The sequence below is a fragment of the Aquarana catesbeiana genome, linkage group LG03, assembly GCF_042186555.1.
Source record: "Aquarana catesbeiana isolate 2022-GZ linkage group LG03, ASM4218655v1, whole genome shotgun sequence".
NCBI lineage: Eukaryota > Metazoa > Chordata > Amphibia > Anura > Ranidae > Aquarana > Aquarana catesbeiana.
The window spans coordinates 622,286,877-622,305,365 of NC_133326.1; the positions used below are offsets into that span (position 1 = coordinate 622,286,877).

Below are 18,489 nucleotides of genomic sequence, written 5' to 3' on the forward strand. Positions count from 1 at the left end.
CCTGTGGACAGATTCTCCTACCTGAGCTGTGGATCTCTGAAGCTTCTCTGATTAATGCTCTCCTTGTCCGGCCTGTCAGTTTAGGTGGACGGCCATGTCTTGGTAGGTTTGCAGTTGTGTCATACTCTTTCCATTTTCGGATGATGGATTGAACAGTGCTCCGTGAGATGTTCAAAGCTTGCGATATTCTTTTATAACCTAACCCTGCTTTAAACTTCTCCACAACTTTATCCCTGACCTGTCTGGTGTGTTCTTTTGCCTTCATGATGCTGTTTGTTCACTAAGGGTCTCTAACAAAGCCACGAGGGCTTCACAGAACAGCTGTATTTATACTCAGATTAAATTACACACAGGTGGACTCTATTTACTAATTAGGTGACTTATAAAGGCAATTGGTTCCACTAGATTTTAGTTAGGAGTATCAGAGTAAAGGGGGCTGAATACAAACGCACTCCACACTTTTCACATATTTATTTGTAAAAAATGTTGAAAACCATTTATCATTTTCCTTCCACTTCACAATTACGTGCCACTTTGTGTTGGTCTATCACATAAAATGCCAATAAAATACATTTACGTTTTTGGTTGTAACATCCCAAATGTGGAAAATTTAAAGGGGTATGAATATTTTTTCAAGGCACTGTATATCTATTGATATATATTTATTGGCCACTGAGGAATACATTTCTGTGAAGGTTTTTGTGCTTGGGATTCAGCTTTAAGTGTTTATGAATAATCAATTTACTAAATAAAAAAAAAAATACCCACAACATAGGAAAACTGGACAAAGAGAAAAATGTCTTATGAGCTAGTTGTATAACAGCCTATCAGAATGAATCTGTTCGCAGATGTGCTACAGGAAACTAGTATCTGACTGATGCCTTTGTACATAGTTATTGCACTTGTCTAACTGTATTAAGTCAGGATTTTACTTACTCATTCTCCTGAGATCTCTTCTTCCTGCAGAATCTCCTTTTAAGGCTGTTTCTTCTGAAAAATACGAAGGCTCCCAGTGCCAGAAGTGGGACGATCAGGAAGAAGAAAACCAGCAGGCCATCCCTTAGAGAGGTGTCTTTATCTGTGATGAAAACACAAAAGAAGGCACTGTTGGGGGTGAAGGACTCCACGTGTGTCGAGTGGTCCCCATCAATTTTCAGTGCATCACTTATTAAAGTGCATTTTCATATTTGCGTTTAAGACGCCCCATTATATGTCTGTTATGTGTTTCCATTCACACAGCATACTTAAAGTTTTATCCTTCTAGTTGTTTCTTAGGAGCAGGTTAATACATAGGACACTTACACTATAGGCCACCTGCAAGGTATTATGAACAGTTTTTAAGTACAATTAGAGGGAAAAACTGAGTGACATTTTATTTTAAACACACAATGTACCACCCAAACCTGGTGGTCTTTAACCCTTTGTTAGGACAGACCGTGTGCAAATCTAATTTACAACAGATAATAAGATCTGGTAGGACAGTACGGATAGGGTTAAAGTGGTTCTAAAGGTACAAGGTTTTCTTTTTTACCTTGCTGTATTCTACGTGCCGAACTAATAAACTACAAGTACCGTCATCCACTGCAGCAGATGTTCTTGTAGTCTAAGGCTCTGTTTCCACTATTGTAACCCCAAACTCGCGCGATTTACAGTGCAACTTTGCAATGCGATTTTTGATGCGATGTCATGCAACCGGGGAGAACAAGTTGCACCGAAGTCGGAACAAAGTAGTACAAAAACCTTTTTTGGAGTTGCTGCAACTTGAGTCACACCAATTACAACGAGGACCATTGAAATACATGGGTTTTGACTTGTCACGCGACTTCAAATGGGTCAAGTCACACAACAACTCGCAGTAGTGGAAACAGAGCCTGAATGTCTGTAGTTCATTCACACTGCCTACAGCTCTGCAATGACAGCCAGTATGGGGGTACGGGAAAAAGAGGTGCAGGAGCCTGACATTTCACCCGCAATCTGCTGATTATGGGTGCAATGCTTTCTAGACTCCTGTTTTAAAAAATAATAAATGCACATTTTTTTTTACCTGCAAAAAAGATGTGCATTTATTATTTTTTATGGAAATATGAACTTAGCCTTCCCATGAGATGGTCTTCAAACAGTTGAGTCAAAATGATCATACCATTATATGTAGGGCCGCTGTCGATACTTCCACCATAGCCCTTCTTCTTGCAGTCAGGGTAGGCCCAGCCATCATTACAGTGGCAGTTCTTGTTGCTGTTACACACCTGAGAAAAGAAAAACGTCCTTTGTTTTATTCAGACTGGTTTAAGTTGGAGACTGAGCTGGACTAATTAAAACAGTTACTGGTAGTTAATAGGTGGTTCTGTGGGTGAGTGGTGGTGATTGGACCTCCTTTGGAGGTTTGGGCTGCTACCTTACTAGTAGGACAGGGCCATCATTTCAGCAAAACAGTGCTTGAATGGGGGGGAGTGCCCCGTGTCCGGAAAGATGCATGCTTTTATACTCTCAAAGATTGCAATCTCATATCAAGAGTTGCATCATTTCTTTTATTCAAAGTAACTGATTAAATCGTGTAATTGATAAAAAATTGTGTCACTCTTTCATTTTCACTTTCATAAAAGGGCACTGCATCTGGTACACTTTCTGTGGCCATACTCGGGACTCAAAATCAATTAAAAAATATTCAACAAAGTAACACATAAACGATACTGGCTGAAAGTATGATTTATCAGAAACAATAATTTAATCCATTTGGGTTACAATCTGTTGGCCAACAAACATGCAGATATTTGTTTGATCAATCAGGAACCATTACTAAAATTCCAACAAGGCCAATCTACTTGTCAGGGTCGATCCCCACTGCAAGAGTGGTTTTTAATTTTCCCCTTCAGCTTTAACAGAACAGCTAATATTTGTACACTGCAAAGGTCTTGAAGGGAATACAGGGTAGGACGTAGTTTTGTGAATACAACATACTTACCCCGTTACCTCCACATTTCTCCTGCACATCACAGTCATACTTCAGTACTGACACATCCACACACTGGAAATTCTGGCAAATCTGAAAGAAAGCAAACAAAAAACAAAGATTAGAGAACCAGATCTGAGGCCTGGTTTACAATAATGTGATTTCAGATGCCACTGGAGTTGCATGGAATCACATCACATTGGAAATCGCATTGTTTTCAAAGGTGCCCATTCACATCAATGCAGCAAAGAATGGTGGGATTTTGAGAGAAGGGTCACTGTACCACTTTGGTGGTATTCTAGGGTGATTTTGGCCACAAATACTTCAATCAGAATGCAGCAAAAATGCATGTACGGCCCCTCCTGGCATTCTTACACCCAACGACTCACTTCTCAGGGCTTCCTGATGACACAATTGTATTTGCGAAATGCGTAGAAGGCCGCTGAGAAAAATACTACGTCACTTCCTGCCAGGTGAAAGTGAGGCTTGAGACGCACGCTAACATAGGATACATACGGCGATATCTTCACCCATTCATACTGCTGGATAGGCTTAGTGCCGGCTAAAGGGCACATTTAAATATGAGTTTTATAGTCTTTTTTTAACTTTTTAAGAATAAAACAGTATAGACATACTGCGCAATGATTACTGTTTATTTCCTCTGAGGACGGATTTCTATTGTTACTGATTCCATTGGGAAAAGTACCCTGAGTGGAGTGGTTATCCCATTAATGAACCAAAGGCCTGTTTATACCTTCTTCTGGTGAGTGGCCAATCCATATGGTGGTGGTGTTGTCACAATATTGGTGGAATCAGCTACACGAAACCACGGATCAGGGATAAAACGCACAGAAATAGCTCATTCACATTGGAGAGTTGCACTGGGACTTGCTAGATATTTTATTCACCAGTATCAATTAGCTGGTACGTTTAATCAAGCAGAAGCACTGGACACTTATTTTACTTTATTATTTTCTATATTGATTAGGAAAACGGTGTTGTTTTGGCGTATCATTTAAAGATAGATGTTTAGACATATATGCGATAAGGCACTGGTAATTTGCATAATAAAATATATATTGGTATACATTTATTTTTAATTATTTTTTCACAGTTTTTATATATATATATATATATATATATATATATATATAAATAATTTTATTCACTGTGACAGGAGTGGTGTAATTTAATAATATCAAATAGGGGTTAGCGCACCCAACCTTTTTTGTTTCATATTTTTCACTCCACCCAAAGGTGGAATGTATTTTTGACTGCAGCAAACACAATTTTTTTTTTTTTTTTCACATCAGACAGGTTCTATATATACTTTGTTGTATTTTTTGCACCGGTGGCTCACATATTTTATTCAACGACTCACCTCTGCTGTCAAATGGGTATTCCTGGCTGACAGCAGAGCGTAACAAAAGATGCTGTCCGTGAAAAGAAAAAAAAAACGAATATTCTGTAGGGGTCCATACAATCTATACTAGGTGCTCTAGGTCTGGTATGGATTTTAAGGGGGGACCCCACACCAGAAAAAAAGACGTGGGGTCCCCCCTAAAATTCCATACAGGACCCTTTGAGTCTGGAATGGGTTTGAAGGGGGGCGCATTAACAATGCGTGAGAACACAATCAGATTGCACTACATAATTGCACTGAAAGCCAGATCAAATTGCAGCAGCACTATGAACCTAGCCTGAATGTACCCAGTGACTGCTTATATTTGCAGAATAGTATTTATAGATGTACAGAGAGATCACATCAGAAAAGAGCAGTACCACCGGTCAGGTCGCATGTAACTGATACACTTAGAAATAAACAAGGCATTCACAATCTACAGATTTGAAATAGAGAATTCAATAAACACCTAGTTAGCAGATGTTGGTCCACTACTTACTTTGCCATTGTCACATTTGGTGCCTTCATTGACCATAGCAGGATCTGGGACATCGGTGCCCAGCTGGAAATCCACTCCCCAGCATACGGTGCCCTGGATGGTAGACTTGATAACTGCTGGTTCAATACCAAAGACAGGCATGGTGTCTACATTCTCACACTGCAGCTTCCCACACATAGCATTCCTATAGTACAAGTTAGCACAAAGAGTAATGACATACAGTAAGGGTCTGGGAAATACAGGCAGTACCCTTCACTACAGAAATGTATTGAAGTCAATGCGTTAAAGTGGAACTAAGGCCCCTTTCACACTTATACGACTTGTCCCACGATTTTGTACTGCAAAATCGCATGACAAGTCATTCTCCATGATTTTCAATGACTACCATTCATATTGGCAGGACTTTAAAGTCGTCCCGACTTCAAAGTAGTCCCTGCACTACTTTGGTCCAACTTCCATGCGAGTTGATGTCCATAGACCTCAATGTTAAACCCTCAAGTAGCATGCAAATCGTACCTGAATAATATAGACACGATTTCAGTACGACTTTGTAAGCACAAGCTGAGGGTCAAAGCATTTGTAAACCCCAACCTTGTAAAATCGTACAAAGTAGTACTGATCCCAAATCGTGGCAAAATCGCGGCCATGAGATCATGGTAAAATCACGCGACTTTGAAGTCGCACAAGTGTGAAAGGGTCCTAAGGGAACAATGTCAAATATACTGCAATCTGTCTCAACACTGACAGCAGTTTTTGTTTTTTCTGAGTGCTCTTGTATTACCTGTCCTGTAGATTGGGTATGTTTCCACTTCCTTTAACAGGTCAAGTTGACCAGCAAAAGTTTCATTAACAGGGGTTGTAAGAAACCATAAAACACTTACAGGGGTGCTTAAAAAAGTCAGCCCTGTGGATTTGTACTTGGCTCATTTGATGCCTGCGGTATCTGTGGTCTGATATTATACTACCAGCAAGTAAAATCATTGTCTCCTAACCTTGCACAGCTTGATGACATGTTACCCGTGGTGTGGGAGCAATGTTCTATGTAAAGTTGGCCACAGATTGCCCCATCCACAGAAGGGAGGTGGATGGAGGAATCTACCCCGCTTCAGCTGCTGATCGAATGAAAAATTTTCAACATCCCGTTTGACAAAAGTGGAATGTTAGATTGACTCCTGTGGAGCTGGAAAGGCAATTCGATAAATCGAAATTTGGCCAAACCCCGCTGAATTGGCTGAATTTTAATCCATCTATGGCCAGTTTAAAGTGGAACTTCACTCTCCCAATCAACATTGACTGTTTTAAATCCTTATGCTGCTAGCAATAGTAAACAGATAGGAGAGTATATATTTGCTTGTTTTAAACTTTTTTTTTTTTTTTTTAACATTTCTTCAGTTACTTCCTGGTTTCTTGCCTAGGTTAATGTCATATATCCCAGGAGTTGAGGAGGGGTTTTCTCAGCTATGCACACCCTGCTGCCTGCATGCCTGAGCGAAGGGTAGATGAATTCCAGGAAGTAAATGCTACATGAAAATTATGATTTAAATCAAGCCTTTTAACTAGTGATTTAAATCAAATCAAATCCACCCTGCCACTACCTGAACAACAAATGCTCAAATTACTCCAGAAAACTGATAAGTATATGCTCAGTGCTACAGTCCACAACCTGTTGCCATTTACATGCTACGTTACGGGCTTTGAAGCAATACATTTCAGTTCCCAATACAATTACTTGCCTGGCATCACATGATTTGTACACATTGCCATGTAAACCACAGTTCCCGAATCGGTCCGCTTTGGAGTTTACTTCTCGGAAACAAACGGGAGCAGCTGCCTTAGCCTCTACAAAAAAAAAAAAAAAAAAAAAGAAGAATGATTAAATAAATGATCCTTTACCAACTTGGCGAAAACTCAAACCTATCCTATCGACAGAAACAAATAATATAGGTAGCAGTGTATTACATGCGCACATACCCACACCTGTCCTCAATATTATTTCGGCCTTGTGCAGAGAAGTGTGTCCAAGGCCCTGTGTGATCATGTTGCGCTGTGTGTGTGTGTCTAGGAAACTTATACTAAAAAACATAAAAAAATAAATAAAATAAAAGGACTTCTGTGTTAAAGCTCAACTCCAGGGAAAGTAAATATGCCCCCTTGCAGTTAGACCCTCACATTACAAGGGTTAAATGTTAATTTACAACTAGTAGAAAATAACTTTTACTTAGCTGCTCCTTTGTAAGACCGGTTCCCACAGCCTCTGAGACAAAGATAAATCGTTTCAGAACCTTCTCCACCTTTAAATGTGACCTATAAACTGTACAACTCAATTGAAAGACAAAACTGATCTTTTAGGGGTAGGGAAGGGGGAAGTAAAAATAAAAAAATAAAATAATGTGGTTGCATAAGTGTGCACACCCTCTTATAACTGGGGATGTAGCTGTCTTCAGAATTAAGCAATCACATTCAAACTCATGTTAAATAGGAGTCAGTATACACCTGCCATTATTTGAAGTGCTTCTGAATAACCCCAAATAAAGTTCAGCTGTTCTAGTAGGTCTTTCCCCACATTTTCTTAGTGGCATCCTACAGCAAAAGCCATGGTCCGCAGAGAGCTTCCAAAGCATCAGAGGGATCTCATTGGTAGAAGGTGCCAGTCAGGAGAAGGGTACAAAAGAATTTCCAAGGCATTAGATATACCATGGAGCACAGTGAAGACAGTCATCATCAAGTAAATATGGCACAACAGGGACATTACCAAGAACTGGACGTCCCTACAAAATTGATGAGAAGAAAACTGGTCAGGGAGACTGCCAAGAGGCCTACAGCAACATTAACTGCTTGCTGACCAGCCACCGTCATTATACTGCGGCAGTTCAGCATGTTCCCGTGAACCGTCGTAGCTGTCCCCATTAAGCGGGAATAGCAGGCACGTGCACCCGGTTGGGATGACTCTAGGCCACGTGCGATTGTGGGCACGAGAGCCAGAACAGGGACGTGTGTGTGTGAACACACAAATCCCAGTTCTGCCAGGAAAGGAGAGAGCTTGTGTGTTCCTACTAGCTAGGAACAACGATCTGTCATCTCCTATAGTCAGTCCCATCCTCCTACAGTTAGAACACACACGAGGGAACACAGTCAACCACTTGATCACCCCCTAGTGTTAACCCGTTCCCTGCCAGTGACATTTACACAGTGCATTTTTATAGCACTGATCCCTGTATAATTGTCAATGGTTCCAAAAATGTGTCAAAAGTGTCCAATCTGTCTGCCATAATGTCGCAGCCCCGATAAAAAAAACAAAAACGCTGATCACCGCCATTACTAGTAAAAAAAAAAAAATAATAATAAAAATGCCATAAATCTTTCCCCTATTTTGTAGACGCTATAACTTTAGTGCAAACCAGTCAATATATGCTTTTTGTGATTTTTATTACCAAAAATATGTAGAAGAATACATATCGGCCTAAACTGAGGAAAAAATTAGCTTTCTTTAAAAAAAAAATTGGGGATATTTATTATATCAAAAAGTACAAAATATTGTGTTTTTTTCAAAATTGTCGCGCTTTTTTGTTTATAGCGCAAAAAATAAAAACCGCAGAGATGATCAAATGCCACCAAAAGAAAGCTCTATTTATGGGAAAAAAAGGATGTCAATATTGTTTGGGTACAACGTCGCTTGACTGTGCAATTGTCCGTTAAAGCGACGCAATGCCGTATCGCAACAAATGCCCTGGTCATTGAGCAGCCAAATCTTCCAGGGCTGAAGTGGTTAAAGGAGCTCCAGGACTATCTGTCAAGCACTGGCTGTGTGGCACATGTGACAACAATCTCCCGTAGTCTTCATATGTCTGGGCTATGGGGTAGAGTGGCAAGACAGAAGCCTTTTCTTATAAAGAAAAACATCCAAGCCTGGCTAAATTTTGCAAAAACACATCTGAAGTCTCTCAAAAGCACGTGGGAAAATGTATTATGATCTGATGAATAAAACCAAGGTTGAACTTTTTGGCCATAATTCCAAAGATATGTTTGGCGCAAAAAACAACACTGCACATCACCATAGGAACACCATACCCACTGTGAAGCAGGTGGCAGGATCATGTTTTGGGGCTGTTTTTTTCAGCTGGAATTAGAGGCCTTAGTCAAGGTAGAGAGAATTATGAACAGTTCCAAATACCAGTCAATATTTGCACAAAACCTTCAAGCTTCTGCTAGAAAGCTGAACATGAAGTGGAACTTCATCATTCAGCATGACAACGACCTAAAGCATACATCCAAATCTACAAAGGAATGGCTTCACCACCAGGAGAAGATTAAAGTTTTGGAATGGCCCAGCCAGAGGTCAGACCTGAATTTAATTGAAAATCTGTGGGGTGATCTGAAGAGGGTTGTACACAGGAGATGCCTTCGCAATTTGACAGATTTGGAGTGTTTTTGCAAAGAAGAATGGGCAAATATTGCCAAGTCAAGATGTCTCATGCTGATAGACTCATACCCAACAAGACTGAGTGCTGCAATAAAATCAAAAGGTGCTTCAACAAAGTATTAGTTTAAGGGTGTGCACACTTATGCAACCATATTTTATTTTGTTATTTTTACTTCCTTCCACCTAAAAAGGATTTCAGTTTGTTGTTCAACTGAGTTGTACAGTTTATAGGTCACATTAAAGGTGGAAAAAGTTCTGAAATTATTTATCTTTGTCTCATTTTTTTTAATCACAGAAATCTGACATTTTAACAGGGGTGTGTAGACTTTTTATATCCACTGTGTATATACAGTTGTGGTCATAAGTTTACACACCCTGGCAGAATTTATGATTTCTTGGCCATTTTTCAGAGAATATAGATAAAAACACAAACTTTTTTCACTCATGGTTAGTGTTTGGCTGAGGCCATTTATTATCAATCAACTGTGTTTACTCTTTTTAAATCATAATCACAACAGAAACTACCCAAATGACCCTGATCAAAAGTTTACATACCCCAGTTCTTAATACCGTGTATTGCCCCCCTTTAACATCAATGACAGCTTTTGTGGTATTTATGGATGAGGCTCTTTATCTTCTTAGATGGTAAAGCTGCCTATTCCTTTTGGCAAAAAGCCTCCAGTTCATGTAAGTTCTTGGTCTGTCTTGCATGAACTGCACGTTTGAGATCTCCCCAGAGAGGCTCAATGATATTGAGGTCAGGAGACTGAGATGGTCACTCCAGAACCTTCACTTAATTCTACTGTAGCCAATGACAGATTGACTTGGCCTTGTGTTTTGGATCATTGTCATGTTGGAATGTCCAAGTACGTCCCATGCGCAGCTTCCTGGCTGATGAGTGCAAATGTTCCTCCAGTATTCATCTTGCCATCAATTTTGAGCAAATTTCCTGTGCCTTTGTAGCTCACACATCCCCAAAACATCAGTGATCCCCACCTCCGTGTTTCACAGTAGGAATGGTGTACCTTTCATTATAGGCCAAGTTGACTCCTCTCCAAATGTAGTGTCTATGGTTGTGGTCAAAAAGCTAAATTTTGGTCTCATCACTCCAAATGACTTTGTGCCAGAAGGTTTGAGGCTTGTCTCTGTGCTGTTTGGTGGGATACTTTGTGGAATTTGCATAGTAATGGCTTTCTTCTGGCGACTCGACCATGCAGCCCATCTTTCAAGTGCCTCCTTATTGTGCATCTTGAAACAGCCACACCACATGTTTTCAGAGAGTCCTGTATTTCACCTGAAGTTATTTGTGGGCAGTTGTGGCTGAAATTTTAGTTGGTCTACCAGACCGTGGTTTGGTTTCAACAGAACCCTTCATTTTCCACTTCTTGATTAGAGTTTGAACACTGCTGATTGGCATTCTCAATTCCTTGGACATACCTTGCCTGGTTTATACAGTTCAACTACCTTTTCCCGCAGACCCTTTGACAATTCTTTTGCTTTCCCCATGACTCAGAATCCAGAAACGTCAGTGCAGCACTGGATGAAAGATGCAAAGGTCTGTCAGGAGTCCAGACAGAGTCCAGAAACGCATTGATCTTTTATACACACACACTAATTACAAGCAAACAGATCACAGGTGAGGATGGTTACCTTTAATAGCCATTCAAACCGCTTTGTGTCAACTTGCGTGCATGTGATCAGGCCAAAATCACCAGGGTATGTAAACTTTTGATCAGGGTCATTTGGGTAGTTTCTGTTGTCATCATGATTTAAAAAGAGTAAACACAGTTGATTGATAATAAATGGCTTCATCCAAACGCTAATATATATATATAAATAAACATTTGAAAAAAATGTTTGATTTCATGAGGGTTTGCACACAATTTTTGCATTGAAGGTTACATTTCCTGTGTCACGAATTTTATGGCGCTGCAATTTTGCACCATACACCAAGCGCATTAGAATTTTTGTTTTAAAGCCTATTCATTGGCACAGTTTGGGTCAACAATAGTACTATACCTACACTATCCTAAAGTGTGCATACAGACTGAACACAAACAAGACATAGTACTGTATTGGGACATCATTTCTGGCAAGCAGGTTATCTTACTTGGTCCAAAAATTCCTTGGCACTGGCCATCGTAGTATTGGCATATGCCATTGTAGCAGTAGGCTTGGCTGTTCTGGCACAAGTTCCCATTCTGAATGAATACGTCAGCCTGGCAGAGTGGAGAAGAGCCATTGCAGTATTCTGGAAGATCGCATTCATTGGCCACGGCACGGCACACGGTACCCCCGGGAGAAAACTGCACAGCGACACATAAAATCAGTGATTAGTTCAGACAAAGAATAAAAAAAACAGTAAGATAGTAAAAGATAGAACGAACAGGAGAGTAGTGTTAGCCCACATACACATCAATGTTTAGTCAAAAGCTGGGCATAGATGGATCGAAAGTCCCTGCTAAACCATCCAAATTTCCATCTATCTATGGCCATCCCTGCTCAAGAGAAGTCAATCAGATGATCGACTTCACTCGAACGGGACTGTTCAAAAACGGTCGGCTGCAGTGCTGATCAATGTATTCTGACAGTGGAGGAGTCCTGCTGTCAGACTACAATGGCACAGTGGGAAGAATTCATCCATCCATCTTTCTTGTGTGGATGGGGGAATCTGTTTTTTCTCGATCAACCCATGTATGGACATTTATAAGCTATTATGTTTTTGCTATTTTAATTTTGCCAATCTTCCTCCATGGTAATAAAATAAATAACTTCTAGGCAAAAAAAAAAAAAGCAGCATGACACTGCGTGCCCAAAATATCCACAAAATGTTTACTTATATTCAGGTAAATATGAATGATTCATATTTACCAATTACAGCCAGCAGATGGTGAGCTCAAATCCAGAATAACAGCGTTCAGAGCTGGGGAGATCAGATTATACAGAGTGCAGATCCCCGTTCTCCTAGCTGAGCTAAACTAGACTTCAACCCACCCTATTCAGCTCAACACAGGTTTGTCTATATGCAGTGCAAGGATTTCTTATGAGAAAGGTTTGCATACTTTGCAAACTCTGTTAATGCACCCTAAAAGAAATTTTTATTTGTAAAACCAATATTTTACAGGAAGAATAAAAAAATGCACCAAAATGACTACGCCTCCCCTTGCTTTGCCCATTTGAATTCCCCCTCCCAAGCAGCATGTACTCATCTTTTATTTCCTCACCCACCATTGTGTTCGATGGTTCAAAGAAAGTGCCCAGTATTTTCCATGTGACAGTATTGGGCCATTTACCAGGCACCAGTGGTGTCACAAGCAGAGAGTCCCTAGCCCTGTTTAGGTTACCACTTTAGCAGCTCAAGTAGCTTACATGGGGTGGCTTCTCCTGCTACTGTCAACTAAAAGGAGCACATAGACTCAATCTTTCATAAGCTATACATACACAATCATATATAACACTATACAACACGCATATAAGATATTTCTACGGGACTAACCCGGCAGTTTTGGCAGCAGGATCCGTAGGCGCACTGAGCTCCTGAGCGCAGCTTGCAGGTCCCGGGCTGGCAGCATGGATCCTTCTCACATTCCTGCCAGAGTATTTATAACAGTTATATTGATAATTGTAATATCTGGGTCACCTATCATTTATGTGAAAGATTCCATGCTTATATTCCGACTGACCTTTTCATTCCCACAGTCGCACTCCTCCCCTGGGTCCACCAGTTTGTTCCCACAGGAGGGAGCGCTGTACGACTCGTCTGGGCTGGGCACATTCAGGAGGCATCCTCCACCTTTGTTCAGTGTCAGCTTCTCAAAATCATCTTCACTGCAACTGCTGAAATTCTTAGAGCCCCTGCAGAACCAGAAATAATAAGAACTGTAATGGAAATTGACTACAATAAACATATACAGTATTTTGATTCAGTATACTGCCCGGTGCTTCCGCACTATGAGAATAAAAGTGATACTAAACGCTTTAAAAAAAAAAAAAAAATTCCAGTATGTATTCTTAACTGGAAGAATAAAGTCCCTTCTATTGCTCTCAGCCTCCTCCAAATTCCTTTTCTTGTTGTGATCCGATTTCCTGTTAGAGGGTGGCTACATTCATTCTCCAGAGTTCCACTGTATGTAGGAATGTAGCCACCTTCTCTTGCTCACTCCCAACATGGACTGTGAACTATGGGATTTGTAGTATGCATAAAGCACTGCACTTGACTGCAAAAAACATGCACTGTTCCAGAAATGGAAGTGAAGGAGAAAAGGAGAGGCTTTGAAAGATTTTACAAAGAGGCAGAAAAACACAGTAAGAAATTATTTCATGAAAAATAGGTTACAGGAGCATTAAGTAGTGGATGTGTATGGACAATTTAAAAAAAAATAAGGATATTGTTTAGTGTCACCTTAATGACAGCCCAGGACAAGACACGACATTTCAATAAAAAAATGTGTAAAATGCAAAAACCCTCAATTACTAATGAATCTCCCATTCTTCTGACATGCAGAGCTCAGTCACTTCCTGTTACTGAAGCTTGTCCTGTCCCTTCCTGTTTCCTGAGCATTCCTACTATCCAGAGGCATACCCCTCTTAGTGAAGGGACGGTAGGAATTTGTGCAAGTGTAGGTGGTGACACCCCCTGGCACAGTCAATGACTTGACCATAACAGGTGGTTTTTGGAGGCTGCTGCAGATAGGTGCAGGCATCTCAAGGGCAGTCCTTTTAAGCCAAACTCCCGGTAGATTTATAAAGCGCCATTTCATGCATTTCATCCAAAAAACATTAAAGGATGAGTTCACCTTTTGAAAAAATAATAAAATAAATGAACATTTTTTGCAGGGTTTTTTTCTAAGCAGCCTGTAGAGCAGTGGTCATCAACTCCGGTCCTCAGGACCCACTAACAGGCCTGGTTTTATGTATTACCTTGGGGAGATGCAGACTAGAATACTGCAATCACTGAGCAGCAAATGATATCACCTGTGATGTATTTCAGTTATCTTGCAAACCTGGCCTGTTAGTGGGCCCCGAGGACAGGGTTGATGACCATTGCTGTACAGCATTGCACCCGTGATCAGCAGATCATGGGTGCAATCTCAGGCTCCTGCAATCAGCAAATTAAGGGTGCAATCTCAGGCTCCTGCAATCAGCAGATTGGGGGAGCAATCTCAGGCTCCTGCCGACTCTCAGGATAGCTGTATGCCTGTACTTTGTACAGGCAAGCAGTTACCCTGAGAGCAGGAAGATCGATGGTCTGCAAGAGAGCTCACCAGCACCCTCATCACTTATTGAGGATTACAAGCCATCTGCCGCAATGGCTGGTGGCACCTATAAGCATTTAGTCACAGGAAACTGTGAACGAATGAACCGCCTGTGTGGGTGAAGCCCCGCACAGCCACCCTGTTTTTAAATTGTGGAGGTGGAGGGAGAAGAGCCCCTTCACACTGTCACAAGGGGATGGGGATCCAGGGGGAAGAAGATGCTGGAACATGTTACACGTGATATGTCCCAGGAAGTTGCGGGCAGGGGGGGCGTACTTCCATAATTTTCACCTGAGTGAGAAAGTGGGAGCAGGTACCTGTCAGGAAAAGGTACCTGCCACCAGAAAAAAATCTTTCGAAAATGGTAGTGAAGGGAGCGGAGGAGGATTAGCTGAACTTCCACTTTTAAGTGAAATTCCGCTTTAAATACGTTTTTCTGCTCCTAGATACTGAAGGTCAAAAAACGCTAAGTGCCGGTTCACACCAGCGCGACTCTGAAGCGGACATTCCTGCGCAACTTCATTGTGGCTTGCATACGACTTCTTTACCAGAAGTCAATGCAAGTCGTGATGAAGTCGCCCCAAAGGAGTGCAGGAACTTTTGAGGAACTTTTGAGTTGCACCGATTAGAACAGTTCCATTGCCGTTAAAGCGACTTTGTCCTAAGTAGTCTAAAGTAGTGTGCATGGACACATAGGATAACACGACTTAACTTCTAAGAGCAGAAAAAAATGCTAATAACCGCTTCTAGGAGCTAGTGTGCATGGAGCCTAAACGCAATTAGAGTAGATACAGAAATTTGTCCTGATATCAGCTTCCTGAAATCCATTGTATAAAAGGAATCAGGCTGATAGATAGAGGAGACCAAATTTTAAAGCTTAAAAAGAGAAGTACTGCTAGTTTGCTCCCTCTCACTCCTAACCAAGGCTTTTTTTTGGAGGGGGGGCAGTAGCAAATTCCGCAATGCTTCGCCGAGGTGTAGATGACAATGCAGAGCCACTGCTCCAGTTATGTAATTCCCCACTCAGCATCCATAGGGTGCAAGTCCAACTTCACAGCTGTATTAGTTAAGCAAACAAGATCTGGGTGGCTGCACTCTTTTAAAAACAGCTCAACACACGGAGGGATATAGAGCAAACAAGGTGGACGCGTTTCACACTACATGGAGCTCTTATTCATAACCATATAGCGTGAAATGCGTCAACTGTGTCTTGCTCATTTATCTAGGTGAGGATGAAACCTCTTGCTCTGCTCTCTCCCCCAGCAGAATATATGTCCCTAGAGGCTGCAGGACCATTCACAAAGCATCACGTAAGCTGCACATGCGCAGTAGGGACCCAGCTGTGGTCCCTCAGGAAGTCACAGCCGACTCACGTTTTTAAGATTGCAGCACCAGAGACCTGCAGTAAGAAGAACCAGCTGCAGGGAAACTGATATTTTAAAGTCATCAGCTACAGTTTTTTAAAAATTAACAATAAAAAAAAAAAAAACATGCTGAGAAAGGAGAAAAATGACCTCATCAGACTTCTGCTGCTCTTTCACCAGCCAGACACAGGTTGAGGATGGGGAGGTAGCCTAACTATATAACTATATTGCTTAATTACAGCCTTGCTGTACTCTTAGCTGTTTGCCTGGAGTTCAGCTCTAATAGTAATTTTATTTGTATCAGAGCGCAAAGCTCCGTTAGAATACCGTAACAAAACTGAACACTTACGTGGCCCCGGAGTTCATGATACAACCCGCTGGTGTTGGACAGGAACAGCCTCGGCCATCATCATGATTCATTCCCAGGTTGTGTCCCAGTTCATGAGCAACAATAGAAGAAAACGATTGCACATTCTGATGTGAAAACTGTAAAAGAATACAGAAGGGAGATAAATTCATCATTCTACACAGATAGACCTGTCTACTGAGTTCAACCAACTTATAAAAAAAAAAAACAAATGCAGATGATCCAGAAGAAGGGAAAACACCCTTATAAAGTGGATCCAATCTGCACCAACATGGGGGCAAAAGAATCTCTTCCTGATCCCCACAGGCAACTACCAGGACCAAAATTCTACAATGTGTGTACTAATTCGTACAATAATAATAATAATTATTACATAATAATTAATAATAATTGTTAATACCATTAACAATAGTCATTTATTTTGTGTGCATTTAAAAATACATCTAGCACCTTTTGAAGCAGGCTGCAAAGTCAGCTAGTACCAGATCATGTGGAATGTGAACATATCACAGCTTTTACAGTAAAGAACCCTTTCTGTATGCAGAGCAAAAAAAAAAAATCGCTTTTCCTTCAGTGCCATTGTATTATCAATTGATGTCACATTATTTTTCTCAACTGCACATAATGCATTGAAACTTTCTATTTGTATTATTAAATGTTTAATTAGGGAAAATAATTTGCAGACCTTATCACAGTTGCAAAAGTGGACATACCAGCAAGGGAGAAAAAAAATGCTTTAGGTTCCAGACAGTGTGGTCATAAATCTTACTACCGATCTGAGTATGGCTAGCATTAACCGTGTACTATGGGGGGGTATAAGATACCAAGTGTAGGGGGCAGTCACAGAAATTTCCCATGTGTTATGTCTAGATGGTACTACACCCCAGCAAGAATTGCAAGATACCTTCCAACATACCCAGCGATGTGTTTCAGGGGTTGTTCAGACCAGGGCAATTTGAAGCACATATGGTGGACATGCCCCAAAGTTAAAAGGCTGTGGATCCAGGTGGGCTTTGGTCAATACGCTATTTCATTCTAATATACGTAAGGACCCTTGGGTAGCTTTACTTCATAAGCCTATTCTGGAGTTAGCGAAACGAGAACGTATCTTGGCAACACATGTTTTTATGGCTATTAAACAAACCATTGCAAAGGTGTGGAAACCACCTCTCCTCTATTTTTGGAGGAGGTGAAGAGACGGGTGCATTGTACGTTGACAAATAAGAAGCTTACGGCGATACTCGCGGGTACTAAGGACACATTTCTCAAGACTTGGTAGCCTTGGTTGGATCAGTTTCCAGCGATGAGCCCACCTTCCCGCTTTCTGGACCTATAGGAAATTCTGTCTAACCTACCGGTGGTGACCTTGGGTTCCCTGGGACGGAGCTTATCTTCTTCCTACTTTTCTTTCTTTTTCTTCCTTTTATTTTTGACTATCTACTGCCAATTGGCAGTTGGCTGAGCCTGTTAGCTGCTCTCTGGCCGTACTTTGGAAGGAAGATTTTCTCTTTTTCCTATTTGATGATATCGGTCTTTCAATGGGGGTAAAGATCTTTTGTACATTAGGAGACTTGCAATATAGCTTTCTCTCCTAATATATGTTATTATTTGTTCCTTTTACATCCCTGAGAGGTTCTACTTTATCCCATGCCTCATCATAGGTCAATCTCAGGTACTGCATGTTATGTTTACGGGGTGATTCCTGAAATACTGTTGGCTTAGCGTATTCTTTAAGCTGCAATTATAGAGTGCCGCATGATTCGCTATTACCCTATTCGCAGGCAATACTATACCATGTTAGAAGCACATTAGCTTGTGGTATATATGTTGCCATTCTTGTACCACTCTCAACTACTGACCTAGTCGATTGTTTACTGTTTTGTGAGTTTGTCTTAAAGTGGATGTAAACCCAATGTCATCCTTTCTAAACTACTGCCATAGGGGTTATCTATAAGGATATACATGCCTCCCGCATGTATCTTTACCTGTCAAATGTCTCCCCTCTGTCTGTTATGGGACCTGAAAAACTGCATATTCTGTGGGTGGGTCTGTTGTCTGGAGCTCGGTGGGTGGAGTTGTGATGTCAGTAGACTCCCCGCCCACCTCTACACTCCCCTTGTCAATATGCATTTTCTCCTGTGTATTTCTTACACTGAACTTCTGCTATGATCTCTAACATCCAGTGAAAAGACAGGAAAGTAACCACATGACTTCAGAATGCCAAATCATGCT

General features: G+C 41.0%; 1 protein-coding gene across 1 annotated transcript in view; it reads right to left on the reverse strand.

The window, feature by feature from the left end:
• Positions 1–18,489, reverse strand: part of ADAM9 (ADAM metallopeptidase domain 9) — a 197,473-nt gene that overhangs the window by 33,477 nt on the left and 145,507 nt on the right. The window contains exons 11-19 of the mRNA XM_073622349.1: positions 16,240–16,376; positions 12,955–13,126; positions 12,768–12,860; positions 11,382–11,577; positions 6,585–6,690; positions 4,852–5,035; positions 2,963–3,043; positions 2,141–2,246; positions 937–1,078 (exon numbers count right to left, since the gene is read on the reverse strand). Of these exons, the coding sequence (XP_073478450.1) occupies positions 937–1,078; positions 2,141–2,246; positions 2,963–3,043; positions 4,852–5,035; positions 6,585–6,690; positions 11,382–11,577; positions 12,768–12,860; positions 12,955–13,126; positions 16,240–16,376 (1,217 nt within the window). The remainder of the gene's footprint in view (positions 1–936; positions 1,079–2,140; positions 2,247–2,962; positions 3,044–4,851; positions 5,036–6,584; positions 6,691–11,381; positions 11,578–12,767; positions 12,861–12,954; positions 13,127–16,239; positions 16,377–18,489) is intronic.